Source organism: Leptonychotes weddellii, chromosome X (assembly GCF_054177405.1).
Source record: "Leptonychotes weddellii isolate Sample4059 chromosome X, ASM5417740v2, whole genome shotgun sequence".
Lineage (NCBI taxonomy): Eukaryota > Metazoa > Chordata > Mammalia > Carnivora > Phocidae > Leptonychotes > Leptonychotes weddellii.
The window spans coordinates 25,190,667-25,213,587 of record NC_138385.1 but is presented as its reverse complement, the minus strand read 5'-3'; the positions used below and the strand labels follow the sequence as shown (position 1 = coordinate 25,213,587).

At 46.7% G+C, this 22,921-nt stretch overlaps 1 protein-coding gene across 1 annotated transcript in view; it reads right to left on the bottom strand.

The window, feature by feature from the left end:
- Positions 1-22,921, bottom strand: part of TMEM255A (transmembrane protein 255A) — a 43,832-nt gene that overhangs the window by 19,675 nt on the left and 1,236 nt on the right. Inside the window, exons 2-7 of the mRNA XM_081808318.1 lie at positions 21,564-21,706; positions 11,865-11,927; positions 9,984-10,073; positions 5,073-5,141; positions 3,781-3,852; positions 3,278-3,366 (exon numbers count right to left, since the gene is read on the bottom strand). Coding sequence (XP_081664444.1) covers positions 3,278-3,366; positions 3,781-3,852; positions 5,073-5,141; positions 9,984-10,073; positions 11,865-11,927; positions 21,564-21,706 — 526 coding nt within the window. The remainder of the gene's footprint in view (positions 1-3,277; positions 3,367-3,780; positions 3,853-5,072; positions 5,142-9,983; positions 10,074-11,864; positions 11,928-21,563; positions 21,707-22,921) is intronic.

The window sequence follows — 22,921 nt, the reverse complement described above, 5'->3', positions numbered from 1 at the left end:
TCTTCCATAGGGGCCTGGAATCATGGGAATCTTTGTATGGGTCTAAGCTGCCCTCCCCACAACCCCGCTGGTAAACTGAGTTCTGTCAGGGTAAAATTATGCTTTCTCCATACCTATTCTTCTCGAACAGTTCCTGGCACATATTTCAGGAGCTCAATAAAAGTTTGCTGAAGGGAGGAATGAATGAAAGTAAGCTATCTCCTTTCGTTTTGTTACCAGCTGAAGCAGTTCACAAACCACCCCGTATCCTTCCATTTCCTTTAGGTGACACGCTGGAAACCAGTGATCTGACTTGACCTCTCCAAAGCTGAGCGAAGTGCTCTGAGAGGCAGCTGCTGAGGAGCTGTGTCCTAGAGAAGGCCACCTTCCTGCACAAGGCTAAATGGAATAATCTATGTTTGGTATTAAAACCTCACTGCCTTGATGTCAAGGAAGGTCTGTGGGTTTGAGGGGACAGTAGAAACTCTGTTTCCATAGCTCTGTACAAATGACTGCCTGATGTTTTTGTTCCTACTTTTTTTTTCTTGGACTTCTTTCCAGGAAATGGACTCGGGGAGCTGCCAATCGATTAAAAATAGGTTTCGTGTGAGGAAAACAAATACGCGCTCCGCAAAATTAAAGCCCCCGCGTCTCTCAGAATGCTTGTTGCTAGCTATGTTTAGGCCCAGAGTGCAGGTCTCTCTGGCGCTGGCTGGAGAAAGCCTCGAGACAAGGAAAAACTTTGCCCTCTATTGTAGGATCATTGCCTCTTAAAGTCTCGTGGGCCTTGGTTTATGACCCCAGTGGGACTGTTTCCTGATGGAAAGTTCAGGAAGTCTTTTCCTAGTGGCTTTGCCTTTGGAAATTTTGCACTGCAGACAGGGCCTTGACTGATACCCGGGGCTGGTCTCGGTAGGTGAAAACCATTTACGGGCTTGAAGATCTTTAGGGACAATGTCCCCGTGACCCCTCTTAGTTGCCTAGGCCAATACGTTATCTTCCTGGTGAAAAGGGTGTTCTTCTTTTCGGTACTTTCCAACAAATGTCACTCCTGTTTCATTAGGTCTTTACTCATGCCCGGTCCTGTGTCAGGGCCTGGGGATATAGATAAGATGAAGTCATGTTCCCTGCCTTTAGAGCCTTGAAGACCATACTGGCATAACTTGCTTTAAGAAAGTAAGAAAGTCAGTTATTATCAAGTTCAGATTGGCAGGAAGATACACTGGGCTCGAGCCTCCGCTTTCAGAAAAAAAAAAAAAATTCACCTAAGGACTCAGCTAAATGGAATTTAAAGTAGGATTTAGTTTATTCAAACCTTTTCCAGCAACACACTTAATTGCAGAGAGAAAGGTGTGTCTGCAAGAAGTCACTTCGCAGCCCTCCGGGACTGGCCGGCTCCCAGACCCGGCGCCGCCCCCCAGACCCGGCGCCGCCCCCCCACCCCAGGCTAGGAAGTGGGAAAAGATGGGGAGTGGGCCACAGGAAGGGGGGGGAAAGAGCAGTGTGTGGGTGAGTGGGGGAGAAGGAGAGAGAAGGACAGCAGCAGGGAAGGGGAGGCAAAAGGAAAGAGAGAAAAATAACCCCAATTCCCCTAGGACCTATTTTACATTCCTTTGATCATTTTTGGAAGATGAGCTCAGGAGGTACAATTATAGCCAGCTCTCGATCACCGCTGCGAAGGAGGGAAGTCCCTTACAAGTGTTAGTTATTATTACAACATGAATAATTGAACCTCCCAGATAATCCCCAAACCTCATTTGAGTCCTTAAGTTTTCTCTTCTTCCACCTGCTCAACCTTTTAACGGAATGAGGCTGGTGTGAGCACCCCCCCCCACGTCCCCTCCCTGCCTCCAGGCTGTCGGGTCTTAATCCTCAGACCAGAGGGACAGGCCCCCCAATACCAAGAGGAGGGAGTGGGAGTGAGGAGGGGGCTGCATCCATCTGACTCCTCTGGATTTAGCTCCATCCAGGCCCCCTCTGCCAACTCCTCTCTTCCTCTCTCCCTTTCCAGGCCCTCTGCTCCCCATCTTCCATGCTATAGCATTCAGTGGCTTATGGGGTCTGGGGTTGAGTCCAGATTGCTTACAGGGTCAAGTCCAAAGTCATTCCCGTGGCCAGTGAGCCCTCTATGACTGGGCCTCTGACTATAGCTCAGTCCTCACCTCCTACCCCCTGTCAAACTGCCCCTACCACACAATTGCTGGGAATTCCCTCCCCACCTCTACCCCCTTTTGGTTTGTTTTCTAACTCCCTACTTACCCTTTAAATTTCAGCTCCCACATCACCGCCTCCTTGACACTGTCCCCCAGCACCTCTGACTTCAGTCATTTGGGTGGCCAGGGTCCCCAGTATGCCCACTGATCCCCACTCTACTTATCACACTCTGTTGTCTGTAATCAGTTGTCTACACGTCTGTCTTCCCTACTAGTCTGTGAGCTCCTCAGCAGCAGACTCCGTATTCCTACCACCTAAATATGTTTTGAAAGAAAGAATAAGTGATGTTTTTGCTATTAGAGGGCAGAGAACCAGAGTGGTTATGACAGGACTAGCACCAAGCCCGCTCCGGCCTTGGGAACTTTGCACTTGCTGTTCCTGCTGCTTGAAACCCTCTTGCCCCAGGTATTTACTTGGGTTGCCCTCTGGCTTCATTCAGGTCTCTGCACAAATGTCCCCTCCTCAAAGAGACCTTCCCTGGCTACTCTGTCTCACACAGCACATGTGCTCTTCACCTTGTCACTATCTATCTACCACCCCAGGCTCGTTTTTTTCTCAGACCTCTGATCAACACTTGGCATATTATAGATTCATGTGCTATCGACTGTCTTCCCTAATAAAATATAAGCTTCATCAGGGCAAGGACTTTTATTCTGCTTGCTGCTGAATCAGCAGTGTCTAGAACCGGGCCAGGCCCAGAGAAAGTGCTCAATAACTATTTGTTGAGGGCTATTGAACTTGGACTTAAGACAGAACTGGGTTTGAACCCTATCTCTACCATTTCAAGTTCTGTGTGACCTTGAACCAGGTGTCTGCTTCCTCTGAGTCTCACTCTCAACATCTGTAAAATGGAGATGGTCACCCTACATCCATCAGAGGTGAGGACTAAATGAGATCAAATATTCCAAAGCACTCTGCATGGCGCCTGGCACAGAGAAGGCCAGAAATCTGTTGACAGACCAACGCCTTCCATTTCTCTGATCCGTAGCATGTGCCCTTGGCGCTCCGTCCTCCCGCCCCCGCCCCTTCTAGTCCCCGTTGGCGTCCGACCGTTATTCCCCGAGCCTGGGCGCTCAGCACGTACTTGCCACAGTTGTAGAGGTCGCAGCAGAAGCAGGTGTTGCCCCGGATGCGAGGCGTGCAGAATCCTCGGCTGAGGTGAGGGCAGTTCACCTGAGGGCGCACACAACAGTGAGGAGATGGGCTGGCACGGGATGGGGGGCAGGACCCTCTGGGACTGGAAATATGAGTTAGTGACTGATGGAGACGGTAAGGACGGTATGGACGGCTGTCAGATGAACACCCCCACGCGGGCCCTGGGCTGGCTGAACTCGTGCCTGAGACAAGCCACCGGGGAGCCGGGGTCCGCCCAGCCCCCTGGCCACAGCCCTCAGTGCCCCATCCCTGAATGGTGGAGATGCAGAGGAAGGAAGGACGGATGGAAGGACAGACGGAAGAACAAATGACAGTAGGAAATGAGGACGGGGCGGGCGGGGGGGGGAAGGGGAACCAGGGGATTGGGGGGAGGGGAGCAGAGGGGGAGGAAGACAAGAGGGCCATCACATGCACTCTGAAGTACAATAGTACCTCTCTAGCTGCCTGGGTGAGGTTCCTCATAACCCTCGCGGAAGGAGAATTTTTGGTTGAGGAACTTATGACCTTATATAGGAAAAATAGGGTTAGGGGGACCAGGGTTACAAGTGAACCTATGGAAGTCATTATTAATATTTTCACAGTCACCAAGTTAACACAAGAAAGCGCTCAGCACGAAATCAAGAGAACAGCAATGACATTTGTGCACATCTCGAGTTTGCAAACAATTTAAAACATTGATTTTTCCATTTACCGTCTTTCAAGAACTTTTCCAGACTCCCTTCCCCGTATGGATGCAATGAAGTGCTTGTGAATGCGTTTCACTGTGTTATAGAGAATATTCGTGGTAAACAGGCACTTTTTTTTATATCGGGTCCTTCATGCAAATGCTCACTGCCTTTCTGATAAGCTGTCGGCACACACACGTTTCTACTCCTCCCTTTGAACCAGAGGATAGTTAGAAAAAATGGCAAATTTGCGTTCAGGGGGAAGCGTGTTGGGGGGGGCACAGGTGAAAGGCAGAGCCGTAATAGAAGTATTTGCCCTGGTGCTTTGGGAGCAAGGCCATCGCTTTGCTGAGCTCCAAGGGCACCATTCATTGTATTTTATGTCGAATGGTAGTTTCCCATTCAAGGGCTCTCTGGGTTGGGGGGTGATTATTGTGTGCACGCTGAGCAGGCAGTGGGTGGGTCACTTTCTGAAAATGACCCGGGGCCAAGCTTCACCTCACTGCCCACTGCCTCTAGTTCTGCATGAGGCGCATGGAGCGCAAGGATTGCTGGGGCAAGAGAGAGAAGTTGCCGGGCAAAGTGGCCCAGGCTTCTCAGTGACCCTCATTTGGCTTCCCGAATTGTCTTGCGTGTGGGACTCAGGCTCTGCCTCCCTAGTCCAGACCCAGGGCTCTGGTGGAGCTTCTGTTTTTCTTCCAGCTGGGCACCGAATCCAAGCAACGAAACCATCATCTGCAGAGCCGGGGGAGGGGCCTGCCCTGTGGCCTCTGTACTCATCTGTCCCTCTTGGGATCGAAGCCACACACTGAGAGGCTGCCTGCTGGGGTCACAGGGGTAGCCCGTGGCCACAGAGCAAAGTAAATCTGATTAGGTCTTGTGAGGTTCCAACCTATGACCATGGCCTCATTAGACTTGTGCTCTGACCCACTGAACAAATCAACTACAGACACCTAGTGGCAAGCCTTAGGCCCGTGAAAAGGAGTAAAAGAAAGGGGGTTTCAGGCAGAGCAGAAGACTTTCCCAAAAGGTAAGGCATGCAGCTTCATTCTGGCTCACCTCCTCAGCTTCCTTCTGGGATGTCTTGGGGACGTAGTGGCACCGATTAGCATAGAGTGGTTTCAGATCCTGGAAAGGGAAACAGCAAACCAAAGAGTTTGGGTTTTGGAAAACAAAGCAGCAAGCGCTCTGATTGGTAATAAAAGATTTGAAAATGCGCGCGCATGCTCGTACACACACACACACACACACACACACACACACACACACGAGCAGGCAGTGGGTCGGGTTAGTTTCTGAAAGCTGCCCATCTATGGGCCCGAGAATCTGAGGATTAGATACAAATGTTCTCATAACTGCTTTCCACTGGGCCACTTGGTTAATGACAAATTAGGAAACTGATTGAGAAATCGGTTCCTTGAAATTTCCTCTCTGGTTTTCTTTTATTTCTAGTCTTCATCTTCTTCCCAAGAGCCCCCAGGGAACAAGATGCAGAACTCTTGCCACAGTGTTTCCAGAAGGAAGAGCTCAGGAAGCAAGCCCCAGGGGGGATGAGCAGCTACGGAGGCTGCTGTAGATTTTAACTCAGCTGAACCATGAGCCATTTTCACTCAACTACACAGATTAGATAAAGACCGTGACCTCCAAAAATACTGCGAAAGCCCAGAAGACTAACATGGGGCTCAAGGACAGTTGACTTACCCTCCTGGCTTGGCCAGCTTCCTGGTGAGGGAGCTCTCAGGCGTGGGGGTTGGGGTAGAACAGACAGACACGATCCAGCGCTGCCCGGGAACTTGTAGGCAGGGGATGCTGTTCACTTCTGGGGTGATGCTAAACATCCCCCAAGGGGTAGGAGGCTTTGGCCAAAAGCAGGCTAGGGTGGGACAAGCAGTTTACGCAAAATGACCTGTGGGGTTTGGCCAAACCACCCTCCCTCCTGCCCCCACTTTGCTCACCATTTTCAATAACCCCGGTGGCTGCTTTTCCCACCCATGATTTGCCATCTCCTGTTCCTGGCACCCAAGGGCTTCCAGCCTCCCAGCCTCCAGCTCCATCAAGGACCTAGGACTTCCCATCAGCTGTTTTTCTGTGAAACGTCCTGTCTGTTCAATGTTGGCTTAGGCTGGAGTCAGGCTGGGGAGGAATGAAGGTGCTCGTGTTCGTACTCAGCAGGGTTTATCTTCCGTGTTTGGGGAAGAGCGGAGGCCCCTATTATCTTGGGGAAGGGGAGGCTTGATGTGCAAAAAGCGTTCAGCCACCAACTAAATGAAGACAGACCCGGTCACACGTGGTGGTTGTCCATGCGCTGCCTTTGGTGGCTAATCTGCATTGAGCCCCCGTCGGGAGGTAGGAAAAAGTCACTCAGCTCGGCCTTGGCAACCTTTTTAATCTGAAGGGCTACCAATTGCGGAGTGAAGAGATGGAAATGAAAGTTGCTTCACGGTGAGAGGCTACTCTGTGCCAGGCTCCCTTAGGGAGGTGACTGAAGGGAGGGAAACTGGGACCCAAGAAGGTAAAGCGACTTTCCCAGCTGGCTAATGGCCGTGTTAGGGGGAGGGGAAGGGAAGGAAATAAGAGACAACCGAGAGAAGGAACAAGACACCTTTAGAGGGGTGTGTAAGAAGGGTAGGGCTTGCGAGGAAGCACACACGCCCCCAGGTCAAAGGACAGGGCAAGATGGTGCTGAAGGACTCCAACAACAGAAAAGGCGGGCTTAGGGGCACCTTGGCCGGCTCAGCGGGTAGAGTGTGTGACTCTTGACCTCGGGGTTGTGAGTTCGAGCCCCACGTTGGGTGTAGAGATTACTTAAAAGTAAAATCTTTTAAAAAATACATTATTTATAAAAAAAAAAAAAAGAAAAGGAAAGAAAGAAAGGAAAAGAAAAGACTGGCTTCAGGCCACCCAAGTGGTGCTAGGGCACAAAAGTGCCTTTCATAGATATCACCATACATCAATAAAGCCTTCTTCCTCTAAACTCTCTGGGTATCAGTGAGGACTGGCAGATATCATAGGATAGGTACAGGGTAAGCAGAAAGGTTTTCTTAAAGTTTCATCCAGCCTTACCCCAAATCCCTGAATCAAATGCTCTACTGTAGGCCACTAACTGTAGGAAGTGCCGAGGGCCTGGAGTCAGAGATAGGTAGGTGGTCATTAGAGGAAACTTCCAGTAAATATAACTGGATTTTTCCCCATTGCCTCTGATGGAGGCCAGTGATCAAAAAAACATGGGAGGAGGATCAAGGAAATGCAAATCAAAACCACAGCGAGGTACCACGTCATTCCCACCAGGATGGCTAGAATTAAAAAGTCAGATACCAAGAGTCGGCAAGGATGCGCAGGAATTAGAACTCTCGCACCTACACTTCTGGCGGGAATGCAAAATGGTGTGGCTATTTTGGAAAACTGTCTGGTAGGTCCTCAAAAGGGTAAACATAGTTATGATATGACCCAGCAATTCCACTCCTAGGTATATACTCAAGGAAAATGAAAACATGTGGCCACACAGTACATGAATGTTTATAGCAGCATTATTGGTAAAAGCCAGGAGCTGGAAATGACCTAAATGTCCACCGGTGAATGGATAAACAAAATGTGGTATATCCATATGATGGAATAATATCAGGCCATAAAAAGAAATGCAGCTACAGCATGGATGAGCCCCGAGAATATCATACTACATAAAAAGAAGTCAGGTCGCAAAAGACCATAATATTACATGATTCCATTAATATGAAAGGTTAATTAATATAGAGAAATCCGTAGAGAAGGAACAGTAGCCTCGTGGTTGCCTAGGGCTGAGGGGAATGGGGCATAGGGAGGTGAAAGCCCCGAATACGGGGTTTCTTTGGGGGGGATGATGAAAACCTTCTAAAACTGATGTGGTGATGGTTTGCCCGTAACAGCGAAGATACTGAAACCCGCTGAACTGTACACTTTAAATGGGCAAATTATACGGGATGTGAACTATATCTCAATAAAGCTGTTTAAAAAAAATACACATCAAGAGTGGGAGGAGGAGGGAAAAGGAGGAAGCCATTTTAGCTCATGATGCCATCAAAATCTACTGCAGGCTTCTTGGCCACTAGGCCTCTGTTACCATGGAGACTGCCTCAGAGTGAATACTCCTTGTCAAATGGGGATAATAATGCCTGCCCTACATATCTCACAGGATTGCTGTGGGCCTCAAATGAGATAATAGATGGGAAGCCACATTGAAAAGCTAAATGCGCTCCACAAAAACAAGGCATTATTGTTATTAAGATGGCTCCTGTTGAATGCAAAGTAGCACGCATGCTGTGATTGGCTGTAACCAGCTACACAAACAGGTGTGTGCTCAGAGGGTAATATGCAGAAATGCTAAGACTTGCTATGTGAGGGTGGTAGGCTTGTGGATGTCACAAGTTCCCAATGTGTCATCGGCCTTTTTAAGAAAGAAAAGATGAAGAAGATGGCTGCCCTCAGCTAAAATCCAAAAGGGTGGGTCTGATATCGGGGCCTACCTTTAAATTCTTGGCCCTGAAAAGAAAATTGGGCCAAGAGCCTCTCTCTCCCACCCCTGACTCTGCCCCCTGCCCAGAAATTATCTCCTGAGACACCAGTTCAGAGACTGTTTGTGGGGCAGCACTGACCGCATGAGTTCCTCTAATCTTGGCAAACGAAGGACTGACTCTTACGCCGGAGAGGGGGGTCCAAGAGCAAGTGGGAATTGAGATAACAATGTCACAGATCATCCTTCCCCAGATCCAACCATACTCATGCCTCAGGATGACCTGCACTATTTGCCAATGTCATCGATCCACAGAAGATTCTGATAATACAATTTTGCCCTCAATTGGCTGTTTTGGAAAACAAAACATTTCCAGCTAACTCCTGAGATGCTTTCATTTTCCATGCTGATTCAGTAGGAATAAAAGGAGTATTTGTGTCTGTTGTGAGGACCCGGTAAGCTGTGGTGGCTCGCTTTTGATTTTGGTTTTGGGCCTGATCAGGGCTATGTTATGACCTCCCTGGGACCTAGGCACTTTTGCTTTTGTGGGTCCCTCTCTCCATTAAAAGATATTGAAAATTATGTTTTCTTTATTTTAATTATATCGAATGACTGCATTGTTATAAAGACAAATATATTTATATGCGAAAACTTCTCCTTGACCTAAAAGCTCATCGCTTGTCTACTGATTTGAAAAGAAAGGATAATATTTTTATGAAACCCTGAAAGTACTATGGGTCATAGGCACTGTCTGGAATAGTGTGGAATGGAAAGTACTAAAAGAGGGGCGAGGGCTCCTGTGGAGAGCCACATGGGAATGCCCTGAAGCCCAGGCTTCCTCGGAGAAGAGCCCAAGTTTGGGCTTCAGGAGTCAAATGGCTTTCCTCAAGGGGCAGCTTTGAGGATTTGGCCCCTAAACGCCAGGACTGGGCTCTGAGTGGAAGCTTCTAGCACTGGGGTTTTTTCTGGACCCCAATCACATCACTAAACGCCAACCCCCGTTGTAGGGACAGCAAAGTTCAGGAATCTGAGAAGAGGTGACTCTGTCCTCATGGCCTGTTCCTGTCACTGTTGAAACCTCCGAGGCCCTCAGAACTCATAGGCCTTCCTGCTTCTCCCTCCCTCCTTGTCCCCAGCGTCACTTCCAAGGCCCTTCCCCTGGCCCCAGTGCCCTTGCTTCTGCCTTTCCAAATCTCACTCGCATGTCAAAGGCTGACGATGCAGGGAAGCCTGTTCCTGGCCACTGGAGCCCAAGAGAAATGCTCCGGCACTTAGAGTTTATGCCCCCAGCTTAGCCCCGGTTCTCTAGCTGACCGGGGGTCCAGCGGGGTCCTCATCTTGACGCTCAGCAACCTGAGACAGGGATCCTGTTTCCCCCTCCTCTGTACTGTCACGGCCCTATAGCACACACATCCCGCCGCACACACTCAACAAAGCCTTGCTCTGTTGCACGCGTCCTCTGACCCGGGCCTGAAAGTACTCACAATGTGTCTGGCAGCAAAGACCCCATCCACAATGGCACAACAAAAGGCCGCAATCACACCGAAGCTGATAAAGACGATAGAAGCCACCAGCTGCGGGGGGGGGGGGGACAAAACACAAGTGTCTGTTAGCCTTCCACTCTTGCTGTTCCTGGAGCCTAGAGGATCCCCAAGAGAATGCCAGCCAAAGCCCAACTCTGGCCTGCCGCCCCATGGGGGTGCTTTTCATCAGTCACGCAGGATGAGTGGGACGAGGGGTAGGGCCCCCCGAAGGCATTTTTTACATTTTCAGGGCAAGCTAAGAAATTCACCCCGTGAGTCTGTGGACACCCGATCAAGAGGAGAGTTTGCTGATACCGAGCAGGCTGTCTGTGGAGGAATATCCTACCCCCGTGGAGGAATTTTTGTGGCTCCTCCATCCTCAGACTCCGAAAGATGTTGGACATTTGACGTCGTGTAGTCCACCCGTTTTATTTATTGTGGGGCCGGAGGCTCAAAGAGGGGTAGTGGGTGCGCCCAGGGTCCCCATCCAGTCTACAGAAGAGCCCGGTGCCCACCAGCTCCCGGTCCAGTGTTCTTCTCAACCCCTCGCCATGGGCAGTGATGAAGACAGGGACGATTCTGAGGCCCCACACAACCCCACCTGGCCTTCTGCATGGTTGAAGAAGGAACATTCAACTTATTAAGATTTAGATATCAAAGACCTCTCACAAGGGTGGAAGTCTCTGGAACCGATCAACTCTGTGTAGTACGTACAAAAATTTTTAAGAAAAATGTTTGCTTGCACCAGACTGCCCTATACTCTGATCATGTTAGATAACAAGATTTTCCTAATAATCTGGCTTCCGTTACAAGGGAGATACTACAAGCCGATGTGGAGGAAGGTGCTTCCAGGGGCAGGGGGTGGGGGGCGGGGGCCGCCTAAACCCACCATCTGCCCGGGGTCGACCCTCAGAAGGAGACGGAATCAGTCCTTTTCTTCCTTGAGGTGTTTGGAGGTAAACAGGGGGAAATAGCACGGCATTAAACTGCTCTCCAGGGCAAAACCAAATCAAAGTCAAGGCTACCCTAAGGTTCTCCCTCCTCAGCAGGCTAGGAGGAAATACTTCTCTCCTTCAGGAGTTGTTCAGAAGCCTCTCCCCATCAATCTCACTTCACAGCACTACAGAGAATTGGTAAATAATGGATGAACGCTGTCGTGAAATTGGCATTATTAGCTATGCGATGATCAGCTCTACAATTAAAACTCCCCCATTATTTTGAATAATGTAAGCCCGGAGTGCAAACACGACTGGGGGGGGGGGGAGGCGGGGAGTCCAGGTGAAATGGAAGAAGAGAGCGCTGAGTGCTCCCCTGAGGGAATCTCCCACATTGCTGGGGGAGAATGGATGGTTAGAGTTCTCTGTCCCTGGAGCTATTACCTTATCTGATTAAACTTGCTGTTAAATAGACCCCATTATCAAGGTCTAGATGCCACAGAGGCTTGTACTGGGTGAGTCTAATCAGTCTACCATCTGACCACCCCCCAGGGCATCTTGATTTACAAGTGTAATATCCTAAAAGGCAGGAACCCTCTGCAAAACTTTCCCCAAAGGTTATGCATCAGAGAGGGAGGAGGAAAGCAAAGGGCAAGACCCAGAATATTCTATCTCTTTGACTTAAGGAGACTAACTAGGGCACTGAGGGAGGGTCAGGCAAGACAGGAACAAGTCCCATACCACGGGGTCACTTTAGAATAAGTTCCCTGGAGGCTGAGGAGAAAAGGCAAAGGGGCATTTGCTTTTGGGGCCCGACCTGGGCAACCTTAAAAAGTGTGTTACTTATCCGTATAAATATTGAGCTTTTTCAGAGGAAGAGTACGATTCTATAGCGGTGAAAACTTACCATCTGCCGTTTGTTCTCAACAAGGTTTGATCCGATGATTCCAAGGAAGGATCCAAAGCCGAGCTGCAAAGCAATATGGCAAACATAGCATGTGAGAAGGTGATCAGCCTGCCCACGCAATCATATCCCGCTCCTGGATATGATTCAGGACAACGAAAAAGGCCTGATATGACACATGCGGCTGTTACGCAGAGACGACGTGTTCAATAAAAGTATTTCTCCCACCATTTGTCAATTTTGCCTTGTCGAAATGAATCAGACCTAAAAAGAAACTCATGTGCCCAAAAATTCAAAGTAAAGGTCAACCAGAGCTTTTCAGAGCCTGCCTATTTCAGTGTCAATATCTATTACCTAGCGCGTGACTGGTGAGTCAGTACGAGACATACGACGGTGAAAAGCACGCGTTATAGTCTGATCTTTATCTTTTTCTTTTTTTTTTTTTTGAAAGGAGACCGTCTACTCTGATGCATGGATTACAAAGTAAAGATTTGAAATAGCAATTTTTGATGCATCTGGCACACTAATCAAACCCAGGAAGTACTTTAGAGATCAGCAAGTACCTTAACCTAGACTTAAAAAAAAAAAAAAAAACAAAAAAAACAAAACCAAACCCTATTTTTTGAAAGCCTGTATTTGTGGCTGACCCACTGCAATTTACGTTAGCACTTAGTCACCTCTTCTTCCATCTCTGCTTCATTTATGGACAGAAAGCATTCATTAGAGGGTGAACAGAAATGGCCGTGTAAAGCCCTGAAAAAACAATCTCCCTGTCTAAGTGGCTGGGATGATGGCTCGCTGTAGCAGGTCCCATTTCCTCTCACTTTTGCCATTAGTGGACTGAGTCGGCCAGGCTCAGCCGCACACGATCACTAACCGACGGCTGTCGGTGGGGATAAAAATGCAATAAGTAAAAAGTGGTGAGCACGGACCAATAAATCTTAACACAAGCTCGGTGATGTAGTTACAGGTCTCCTTAGCCTCACTAATGGTCCGGGTTGCCCTCTGCAGCCTTACCTTGGCTAACAGGGGCATCTATTTCCACCTGAGGCCCCCAAGCCTTACAGCTGAACTTGGAAATCTAATGGACCCGAGGGCCGGGCAGAAGTGAGGTGGGGCAGCGTAGGGGCACTGGGTGCTGGTCTCAGAAACCCAAGAATGAAAGGGCATGAAGGGGGCTTGAAGGGAAGGAATGAATACAGATTTCCAGGGACTCATTCTGCAGGGCCACTCAGCCAGCAACCCCTCTGGGGGAAATAGAAGCCGACGTGCACAAGGGTTATATCCCGCACCACCCAAGACGCCACTGAGAACATCCTCACTCAACAGTTAAACTCTGCCCGTCTCCCGCCTGCTCTTATTTTAAATGTAATTGAAATGTGTTGTCATAAAGTATACTGATTAAAACCTGGTACTCACACCAGCCTGGCTTCCTACCCCAGCTCTTCCGCCGTTGTCTGTGGGATCTTGAACAGACGGATTGGCCTCTCTCAACCTCAGTTTCCTGATCTGGGAAATGGGGACTCTAGTGGCTATCTCGTGGGGCTTTTGCAAGCACAGACCAGGATGGTACGTTCAAAGAACTTAGCACAGTGCCTGGCACACAGTAAGTACTCAGTAAATATTGTTCCCGTGGTTATTTCTATTTTTGAAGACATTTAACTTTTGAGCAGCTCTAACTAATTTGAGCTGGAAAGTCCTCTCATTGTTTGCTCGATTTCATAAGAGACCTTCATGTTTTCTCTTTCCCCCGCCTCCAATGTATTCCACAGCTTTTATTTTTCAGGAAGAATTCCATGAATAGTCTGTGCTTATGGCATTCTGGACCACTCGGGGAGATTGAGAGAAAGTCGGAGGCAGCTTCTTACATGGAACGTAAGTCCTCTGACTGAGCAGTTGATCAGTTTCCACAGATAGTCACTTAATGTCGCCTGAACCCCAACAGCAGTCTTGGCCTTCAGACGGGAAACGAAAACACTTGTCGTTCCTGGCGCTCTCAAATAACTCCCTGATGATGGTGGCCAGAAGAGGTGGGCTGAAGCCTCGTGGAATGGACTGGAAAGACAAGGCACTCGGGACTAGAAGTCCCAGGTTAGCCAGTTACTTCATCCAGTTCCCTCCCTTTCTTTCTATTCCATTTGAATCCACTCTGATGCATTCGGTTTTCTAATATTCACTAAGTGCTTGTGTCAGATGATAAGACATGACCTCTGCTCTCCAGCAGTTCATAGTCCAGTGAAGGAGAGACAGACTGTGGGTTAAGGACCACAGGAAAGGGTAAACATAGTGCTACAGGAGAAGAGAATAATTCATTTTGTACTACATCCCTGGCCCTGCTACCTGTAAACTGTGTGACCTTGGGCGAGGCCCATACCCACTCTGTGCGTCAGTTTCCCCATCTATACAATGGGCATCACAATGGTAACTACCACACAGGGCTGCTGTGAGGATGGAATGAGATAAAGTGTGTAGTGTGACTTCTACTGGGTATTTACCCCCCAAAAACGAAAACACTAATTCACAAAGATCTATGCACCCCTACATTTATTGCAGCATGATTTATAATAGCCAAGATATGGAAGCAACCTAGGTGTCCACTGATAGACGAAGAGATAAGGGAGATGTGGTGTATATATATGCCGTGGAATATTACTCAGCCATAAAAGGATGAGCTCTTCCCACTTGTGGCATCACAGATGGACCTAGACGGTATGATGCTAAGTGAAGTAAGTCAGACTGAGTAAGACAAATACCGTATGATTTCACTTATATGTAAAATCTGAAAAAACTAAACAAATGAATGAACAAACAAACAAAAAGCATGATCAGACCTATAAATACAGAGCACAAACTGATGGTTGCCAGAGAGGAGGGGGGTGGGGGCGTGAGCAAAATGGGCGAAGGGGCGTGGAGATACAGGCTTCCAGTTATGGAATGAAGAAGTCATGGGAAGAAAAGGCACAGCATGGGGAATATAGACAACAGAATTGTAATCGCGTCGTATGCTGACGGGTGGGAGCACGGCATAATGTATACAGAGGAGGAATCGGCATGTCGTCCACCTGAAGCTAAGGTAGCATCGTGTGTCAGCTATACTCAAATAAAAAAATTTTTTAAAAATAAAGTGTGTGGGGGGGCACCTGGGTGGGTGGCTCAGTCGATTAAGCGTCTGCCTTCGGCTCAGGTCATGATCCCGGAGTCCCGGGATCGAGCCCCGCATCGGGCTCCCCGCTCAGCGGGAAGCCTGCTTCTCCCTCTCCCTCTGCTCCTGCTCTCTCTCGCTATCTCTGTCTCTGTCTCTCTCCAATAAATAAAATTTAAAAAATAAAGCATGTGGTGTGACTTGCATAAGGTAGGATGATAAGTAAGTGGTAGTTCTAAGATTTCACAGAGGAGGAGATATTTAAATATGGGGTCAAAGATAGGTAGAGTTCGCCAGGCAGGGAACTAGTATCTTTTGAGTCATGGCTGGAAGAATTCACTCACCTGGATGATAGGTTGATGAACTCACCAGCGTTGCTGAAACTACCGTACTTTTGAAAAGCATTTGAATTTAAAGAAGCATGTGCTCTCCATTTTGGTCACAGTAACGCTATGGAGTTTAATGGAGCTGATACCATTCCCATTGGATAGACAGGAAAATGGTGGCCTAGAGAACTGTATGGACTTATCCCCGGATATAGCAAGCTAATGACAGGGCCAGGACTAGCCCACAGGTCCCCTGACCTACAGCTGATGCTCTTTCAGCCACACTGTGCTGTAGAATAGTGACCTTTGTCACTGTCCCTCCCTCTCCAGGAAAGAAGTTCCCTGCAAGGATGGAGTGAAAAGTCCTATTTGAGGAAGAACTGAGGGGTTGAAAATAAAAAAAGACAAATCAACAGAATTTCCTGAAAGCGGGCAGTTGCTTCTAATCAACTGTTTACTCTCCTGAGGCCTCAGAAAGGTAAGCTCTGTGGTCACCCCTCGAGAACTGCATGGAATCATGGGAAGTGCAGACCTTTGGACCTCCATCTTGATTCCCCATTACCTGAATAAATAACCAACTTGCTTTGTTTTGGCTGCCCTCCACTCATTGAAGAAAAAGTCAAATCACTGGAAATCAAAGTCAGATTTAAGGGCTCTTTTTGGACTGGGCTCTGTAACTTATGCTGATTCCCATTCACTGCTGCAGACACCCAGCACTGACGCTCAGAAGGATTAGTCATTCAATACATGTTAATTGGACATCGACTCTGCAGCAGGGACTGTGCTAGATCTGTGATTTGGAGACCAGAAGTGGGGGGGGGGGTGGATATGATACCATGACCAATGAGACTACGACCAATGAGACTCGGCCTCAAGAAGCTATAATTAGGTAAACTGGTCCACAATTCCTTCCCATAATCCTGAAATCCACAAAGCTGTTAAAACCAAAAGGGTTTTTTTTTTTTTTTGTAACTAACTTGGTGGTAAAACCTTGAACTGATGTGAGATTATTTTATAATCTTTATCCACTTAGTATAAAATTCAGTTTATTAGAGAGATATGAAGGAGCTGATTATGGGGTTTTCCTCAAGACCCCACTGGGATGTTAGATAAGGCAACATATGCACTGTATTATCTTTCTAAAATAAAAAAAAAGAAGTCTAAATTCTCAAACACATCTGACCCAAGGATTCAGATAAGGGATGGTGGGCCTGTATAAACACAGTCAAAGAATATGGCCCAACAGATGCTGTAAAGGAGGATGTTAAGTATTTTCTGGAACCATGAGTAGGAGAAATCTATGGTAGGGAGTTCAAAGATGGTAGACACCACTGCGGACCCCTGCAGTTGAAAAACGTCCCAGCCATGTCTTTTTTTTTTTTTTAAGATTTTATTTATTTATTTGACACAGAGAGAGAGAGCACAGGTAGGCAGAGCGGCAGGCAGAGGGAGAGGAAGAAGCAGACTCCCCACTGAGCAAGGAGCCCGATGTGGGGCTGGATCCCAGGACCCTGGGATCATGACCTGAGCCGAAGGCAGACGCTTAACGACTGAGCCACCCAGGCGCCCCCAGCCACGTCTTTAAGTTGGGATAGAACAGAGCATTTGGGTCAACAGAGAGAGAGAGAGTGCAAGGAGGACATTCCAGACCAGGGTGAACAATGAAAAATCACAGCAGCAAGGCAGGAAAACCCAAATTGTGTTCAGGGCAGGAACTGACAATTTTGGAAAAAGAGGGGGAATGGGAGACCAGGCCAGGGGCATCTTCAGTGAGCCCTGAATGACAAAGCTAAGGAGGCAACAGGGAGCCAATGAAAGTTAGAACTTTCTGGCATTAGATGTCTGATTTAGCAAATCCGGATTCGAGTCTCATCTTTGAAATGTACTTCCTAAGGTAGGAACATTATTTTAGAATGAGCTTATATTTTAGGAATATTTTCAACAAGAGGTGGACAAAATTTCTGCCTAATTCACAGTAAAACACAAAATCCCACTATCCAGAACCCCGTATGTTTCCTTAGCAGTCGATTCTTTAATCTAAACTTTGTTGGATTTATCAAGAGTCTTCACATGTGAAGCTGAAGCCACACTTGCCTAAAGAAAGTTTCTGGGCTATTGCCTCGGACGATCCCCGTTGTCTCAGTCTCCTACTATCCCACGGTAACTCTGATATAATTTTTCAATGAACTCACACACACAGTCGCACCTTGGAAACAGAGCTGAAACTCTTATTTTTATTTATTTATTTTTCCTGAAAGGAAACCCAGGCTGGTATGGGCTTAGCAGTACAACAGCTGGGGAGAGGGTGCAAGAATGAAAGGATTTCCACGCTGATCAGGTGGCCAACCCCATCTTGTGGGTTGCTGGGGAAACACATTTAAAGGCCTCATTCTGGATCTAAGGTTAAAGTGTTACAGAGAAGAAGCAGGCTCTCCCTCCTGCCTTTTTCAGCTTTATACAACAACAACGGAGCCTCTTGTTTTTTTAGGTCTCCGGTGCAGAAACTTCACCGAAAACTCTTCTGGAATGGAATACGCCTCGAACACTCGAGGACAGTAAAAATCCTAAGCCAGTTTGTCTTTCTTTATCGGTTTTCATTTTTAAAAAGTTGCGAAGTTCAGCTTGTACAGATTAGCACGTCTTTAAAGATGCACGTGTGTACGTGTGTCTTAGGATGTTGGTACCACATTCTAGCTCAGAGAGAGTAGCTTATGCTCGATTATAATGCACCTCACTGTACAAGGGCATCTCGCTTGGCAAAATAAATATGCCCCAGAAAAGTTTCACATGAGTTTGAGCTGTGCAAATATAATTATATTTTAAAATGCCTGAGATCTCAATATTTAAATGGGTTGTAGGTATGGTAATTCTTCTTTTAATCTAATAACTGCTCCCTAATTTGTCTGTTTTGAAAATTTAAATTCTCATGTACTGTTAACACATTTAATTAGCAAATTAATTGGAGAGAGCAGAAAGGAAGTTTAGGATGATTCTGGTTTTTTTTGCAGTTAACTCCAAAAGAGCAGAGCTCCAAGTAGCCTGAAATTTTTCACATTTCTATACAAGGATCCTTTATATTCAAAGTGACCAATCTGCCAGTGTGGAGTCTTAAAATGCCCCACTATGTTCATGCTGGTTTTATCTCTGAGCATATTTTATTTCTTGGGTTTTAATTCTCCAGGTGGTTGCTGGTTGACTTGAATTAGGTTCTCCTGGGGGTATTTATTAAAATGCAGATTCAATGTGTATTGCTTTTTCAATCAAAAGGAAATTCAGGTTCCCGGGCCCTACCTGAACCTGCTGGATCAGAATCTTTGGGGGGTAGGGAGCTGAGGTCTGCATCCTCCCTCTTCACACCCCCCCCCCCATTTACCGCCGCCTTTACCAGGTCATTCTTATGCACATCAAGGCGGGGAAACCATTGGCTTAGAATTTATATAGTATCTACCTCTCTAATAACTAAACGATTCGATTAGCAAAAGCACCCCATTCCCGAATAAATCTGGATTTCTCAGGCCTGGGTCACTGTATTTGTTACACCGCGATCTGACCTCTAAACCCAAATGCATTTTTCCGCTTTTCAGTCTGCAATCTTCCCCATTCACTTTCGATAATTAAAACCCCTTTTTAAAGAAACAATCTACAGGAACTCCAAGAGCACATTTTTAAAGGTTAAACCATGGGGCACACTGTCCTTTAGGGATGGTTCTCCTCTTAACATTTCCATATTAGCTTTTAGTGAAACGCAAACACAGACACACGCCCCCACTGCTTCAACTTCCTGGCTAGCTGAACATCAGGTACCCGAATAACAACAATCACAAGCCCTCCTTCCTTTGTTAATGTATTCCAACCTAGCCACCCACGGGCCCATATTCTATGGAGAAGGCTCATAGTCATCATTCTACAATAAGAGGAGCTCTATTCTTAAACGACATGGAAAATACCTTATCCTCACCCATGGAGACTCTGAATCTTGGCTTGAGCATTTGCTCATCCGTCAGAAATATTTTACGAAATGCAGCTACCTGAAGCACGCAAAGTCATACAGACCTTATAAATCGCCTTTCCAAGCCACCAAAGTGCAATCTTACCTCCCCTTTCCTCCTCACCACCAGCCCCCCTTGCTTGTGTTTAAAAATAAAACCCAATTCTGCTGACAAATGGTTTCTTGCCTCACCACAGGAAGTGGACTGGGTGAGTTCTCACATCACATGTTTAACAGAGGGCACCGAACGGTGTCTGTGGGACACCTGCCGTTGGCTGGAGGGAGCCCTGCCCGCCCCAGAGCCCCAGAGCCGGGAAGGAACTTCCTGGGCAGCCTTCAGCTCCCGGGAGGTGGGAGGTGCAGCATGAGTCTGGCCAGCCAGGGCTATTGAGGAGGCTCACTGTGGAACCCGTGGCCTAGGCAACCCCCGTCAGGCTTGGTCACTCACAGCGCGGGCTTGTCAAAGGCATCCATCTTTAATCCTTTCCTCTCCCTTGACTCCTCTTTCCAACCCCACCTCTCCAAATAAATAAATAAATAAATAAATAAATAAATAAAAAGGGAAAAGAAAAAAGAAAAAAACCAACAACATAAATACATCTGACCTCTTTGCTGTACTTAAAAAAAAAAAATCGTCCTAAACTTCCTTCCTGCTCTCTACAATTAATTACAAATTATAATTGGGAAGTCATACGATTGAGAGCGAAATATGATCCAACCTCTAGAGTTAGGCTTTTGGGTTCAAGAGCAGTGTGTGTAGATCCGAACGAGGTTCATATTTGTTCTTTTGTTTTTCTTCTCTTTTTTTCCCCCAGATTTATTGAGGTATAAATGGCAAATAAAAGTGTATGTGTTTAAAGTATACAACACGACGATTTGATATAAAATGAGGTTTTGTACGTCAAGAGTTCAGTGGTTTCCAGAGTGGATTGCATGCACCATGGGGATGGATGGCTAAAGCAATCCACTGATCTATGGAAGAAACTATCCCAACTCTTGTTTCCTATTTATTGTTTATCTAAAATAGTAAGAAAGAAATTAAGCATTGCACATATTCAATAAACAGACTGTCACTGGTGCCCTCCCCCGGTGTGAGATGACAAGGTGGACTGTCTTTGTTGGGGAGGAAGGCAAGATCCAAGCAGCAACCGGTTAATGTTGATGGTGGGGCATTGAATGTGTGCCCGGATTGTGTGATCTAGTTTTAACTAAGCCAGTCCCTGCAAAATGGACAAGGGCTTTGGAAACCACAAATTGAAGATGACCTAATGATGTAAGCAGAAGAAGCGAGCCACAAGAAAATGGCGGAGTTGATACTTCTCTCTCAAAAAACTCTCGGAGATGAGTTTTTTGTCGGCTACGTTGTGGGATCGACATTAAAAAACAACGATGCCACCTTGTATGGGGACAGATGACAGCTACGCTTGGGGTGAACACAGCATAATGTCTAGACATGTTGAATCACTATGTTGTACACCTGAAAGTAACGTAATACGGTGTGTCAACTATACTCAAATTAAAAAAAAGATCTGTAAATGATGCCAATGATAATCTAATCATATCTGATAAGTCGGCTAAAATCATTCAAAATTATCTAGTGGGCTATTTCAAATAAGGATTTATAGCCATTACCTTTCATGACAGACTTCATGTGAAGTGTATATCATTCTTTGAAATTTTAGTGTTAGTATGAAGGCATTAAAATTATTGTTTTTAATCTAATCTTTGAATTTCCATTTTTGTATGTTTTATGAACATGCATAAAACTTATAAATGAATAAATACACATATTCTAGAAGTAAATATTCCACATATCTTTCCTGATAGGAGTGCAGGATTACTTTGGAGATCAGTGCTGTCGGTCATAGAGCTTCAAGCTGTCCTCAGGTTTCCGGGAAGATCAGGTGACCCCTATCATATATAGGAGAGCAGATGCCTCGAGAGAAAAGGACCTTAGCCTAAGGTTAACACTGCTAGTTAGTAACATCTCCTAGACCAGAAAACCAAGGTCCTAAAGAATGAGGTGACAAGGCTAATCAGGGACAGAGCTCAGATTCTTCTGATTCTCAGTCCAGTACTCTTCTTAATGGGCCCAGAGTTGCCCCTCTCAACACATACAGGGAAACATCGAGGAGGAAAACTGAGCAAACACTAGAAACTCGAGCAGAATTGAAAACCATCAGAGTAGAACCCGAAAGACGGTAGGCAGACAGCCACCGAGACCTACCCATGCCTTTTATACTTACAATAACTCCCGGGTAATAACCTCCGACGGTCACATTCTGGGTCCTGGTGGTGGCAGCAAGACCCACCGTGAGAATTAACACCGACACAATGAGCAAAGTCACGGTGACATAGATGGAGTTTCGTTTCCTTCGATTGAAGGCTCCTGAAAGCACAGAGAGAAACTGAAATTACTCATTTTGGCCAGAGAAGGAATGGACTTAAAGGAAAAATCATTAGGAAGGCCTTCCTTTCCCACTCCAACTGGTCACCGGGGTTACCTCTGTGGAGTGGAATTACGGGGAAGGGATGGGGCTTCAGTTTTGTTTTGGTTTTTTGCCGTCATCAGGTGCCGCATTTACAATGAAAAAATCCATATTTCCAGTTGGAAAATGAACAACAGAAGAAATCTTACCAGTTACATAAAAACGAAACAAAAACAAATTTTTGTGCTTTCGGCATTCTATAAAAGATGTGTCATACCCACTTAGTAGAGTGTTTTTTTAGGCCAAATTATAAGGCATATGATAAATGGGAAGTGTGCGTGTGGAGGTATTAAATGAAAATATTTTAAAGCCAATATGCTACCGAGAAAGGTTTTTTCATGAGCTGGAGATAGGAAATTTCATTTTCCGTGTAAATATCACAACCAAGCCAGGTACTGGGATTTTTTTTTTTCATTTATTTCTGACATTTGCCACCTCATGTATAAACTTTAAAATGGTGTGTTGGCAAGATCTGTCACATAACAAATGTGTGTAATAAAGTAAGTGTTTGGAGGCCATTAGTCCACAAAGATATGTATCGGGGGAGGCAGATGGGGAAGATTATAACTTATACACATTTAGGCTTATGTGAGGGTGACATAAATATAAATGACAAGAAACCCGTTCTCCTACTCAGTGCTTATCAGACATGATAGTGCAAACCAGTATTTTTTTCGAAAACAGGCTTATTAAATCAGATAGAAAAATGGTATCTAGGCTCGCTTTTGAATTTAATTTTTTTTAAAGGAATCGAGCACCGCTCCACACTCTGCCCGCATTTCTCCCGCATTTCTCCGGGCCTGGGAAGGGGCTCTCAGCAGGAAAAACCAGGTATGAGTCCCCCCCTCTTTGGAGTTCTGTAAACAGAAGCAAACGGGGGGCCTGGCGGGAGAGTCCAGTTCTCTAGTGAGAAGGATGAAGCGGCGGGGGAGCCTTATGATGGGGTCGCCCACCCAGGCGGCTTGAGTGGCATTTATGGGCCTAAAGAGGCCACTAGAATCTGCTCCCAGGACCCCATCGTTCTGAGAGGCCTCACTGCAGCCTCAGGCAGCAGCTGCCTTTGAAGCCGCCCAGACTGCACCACTGGGAGGGAGGGGAGAGGGGATGAGGGAAGG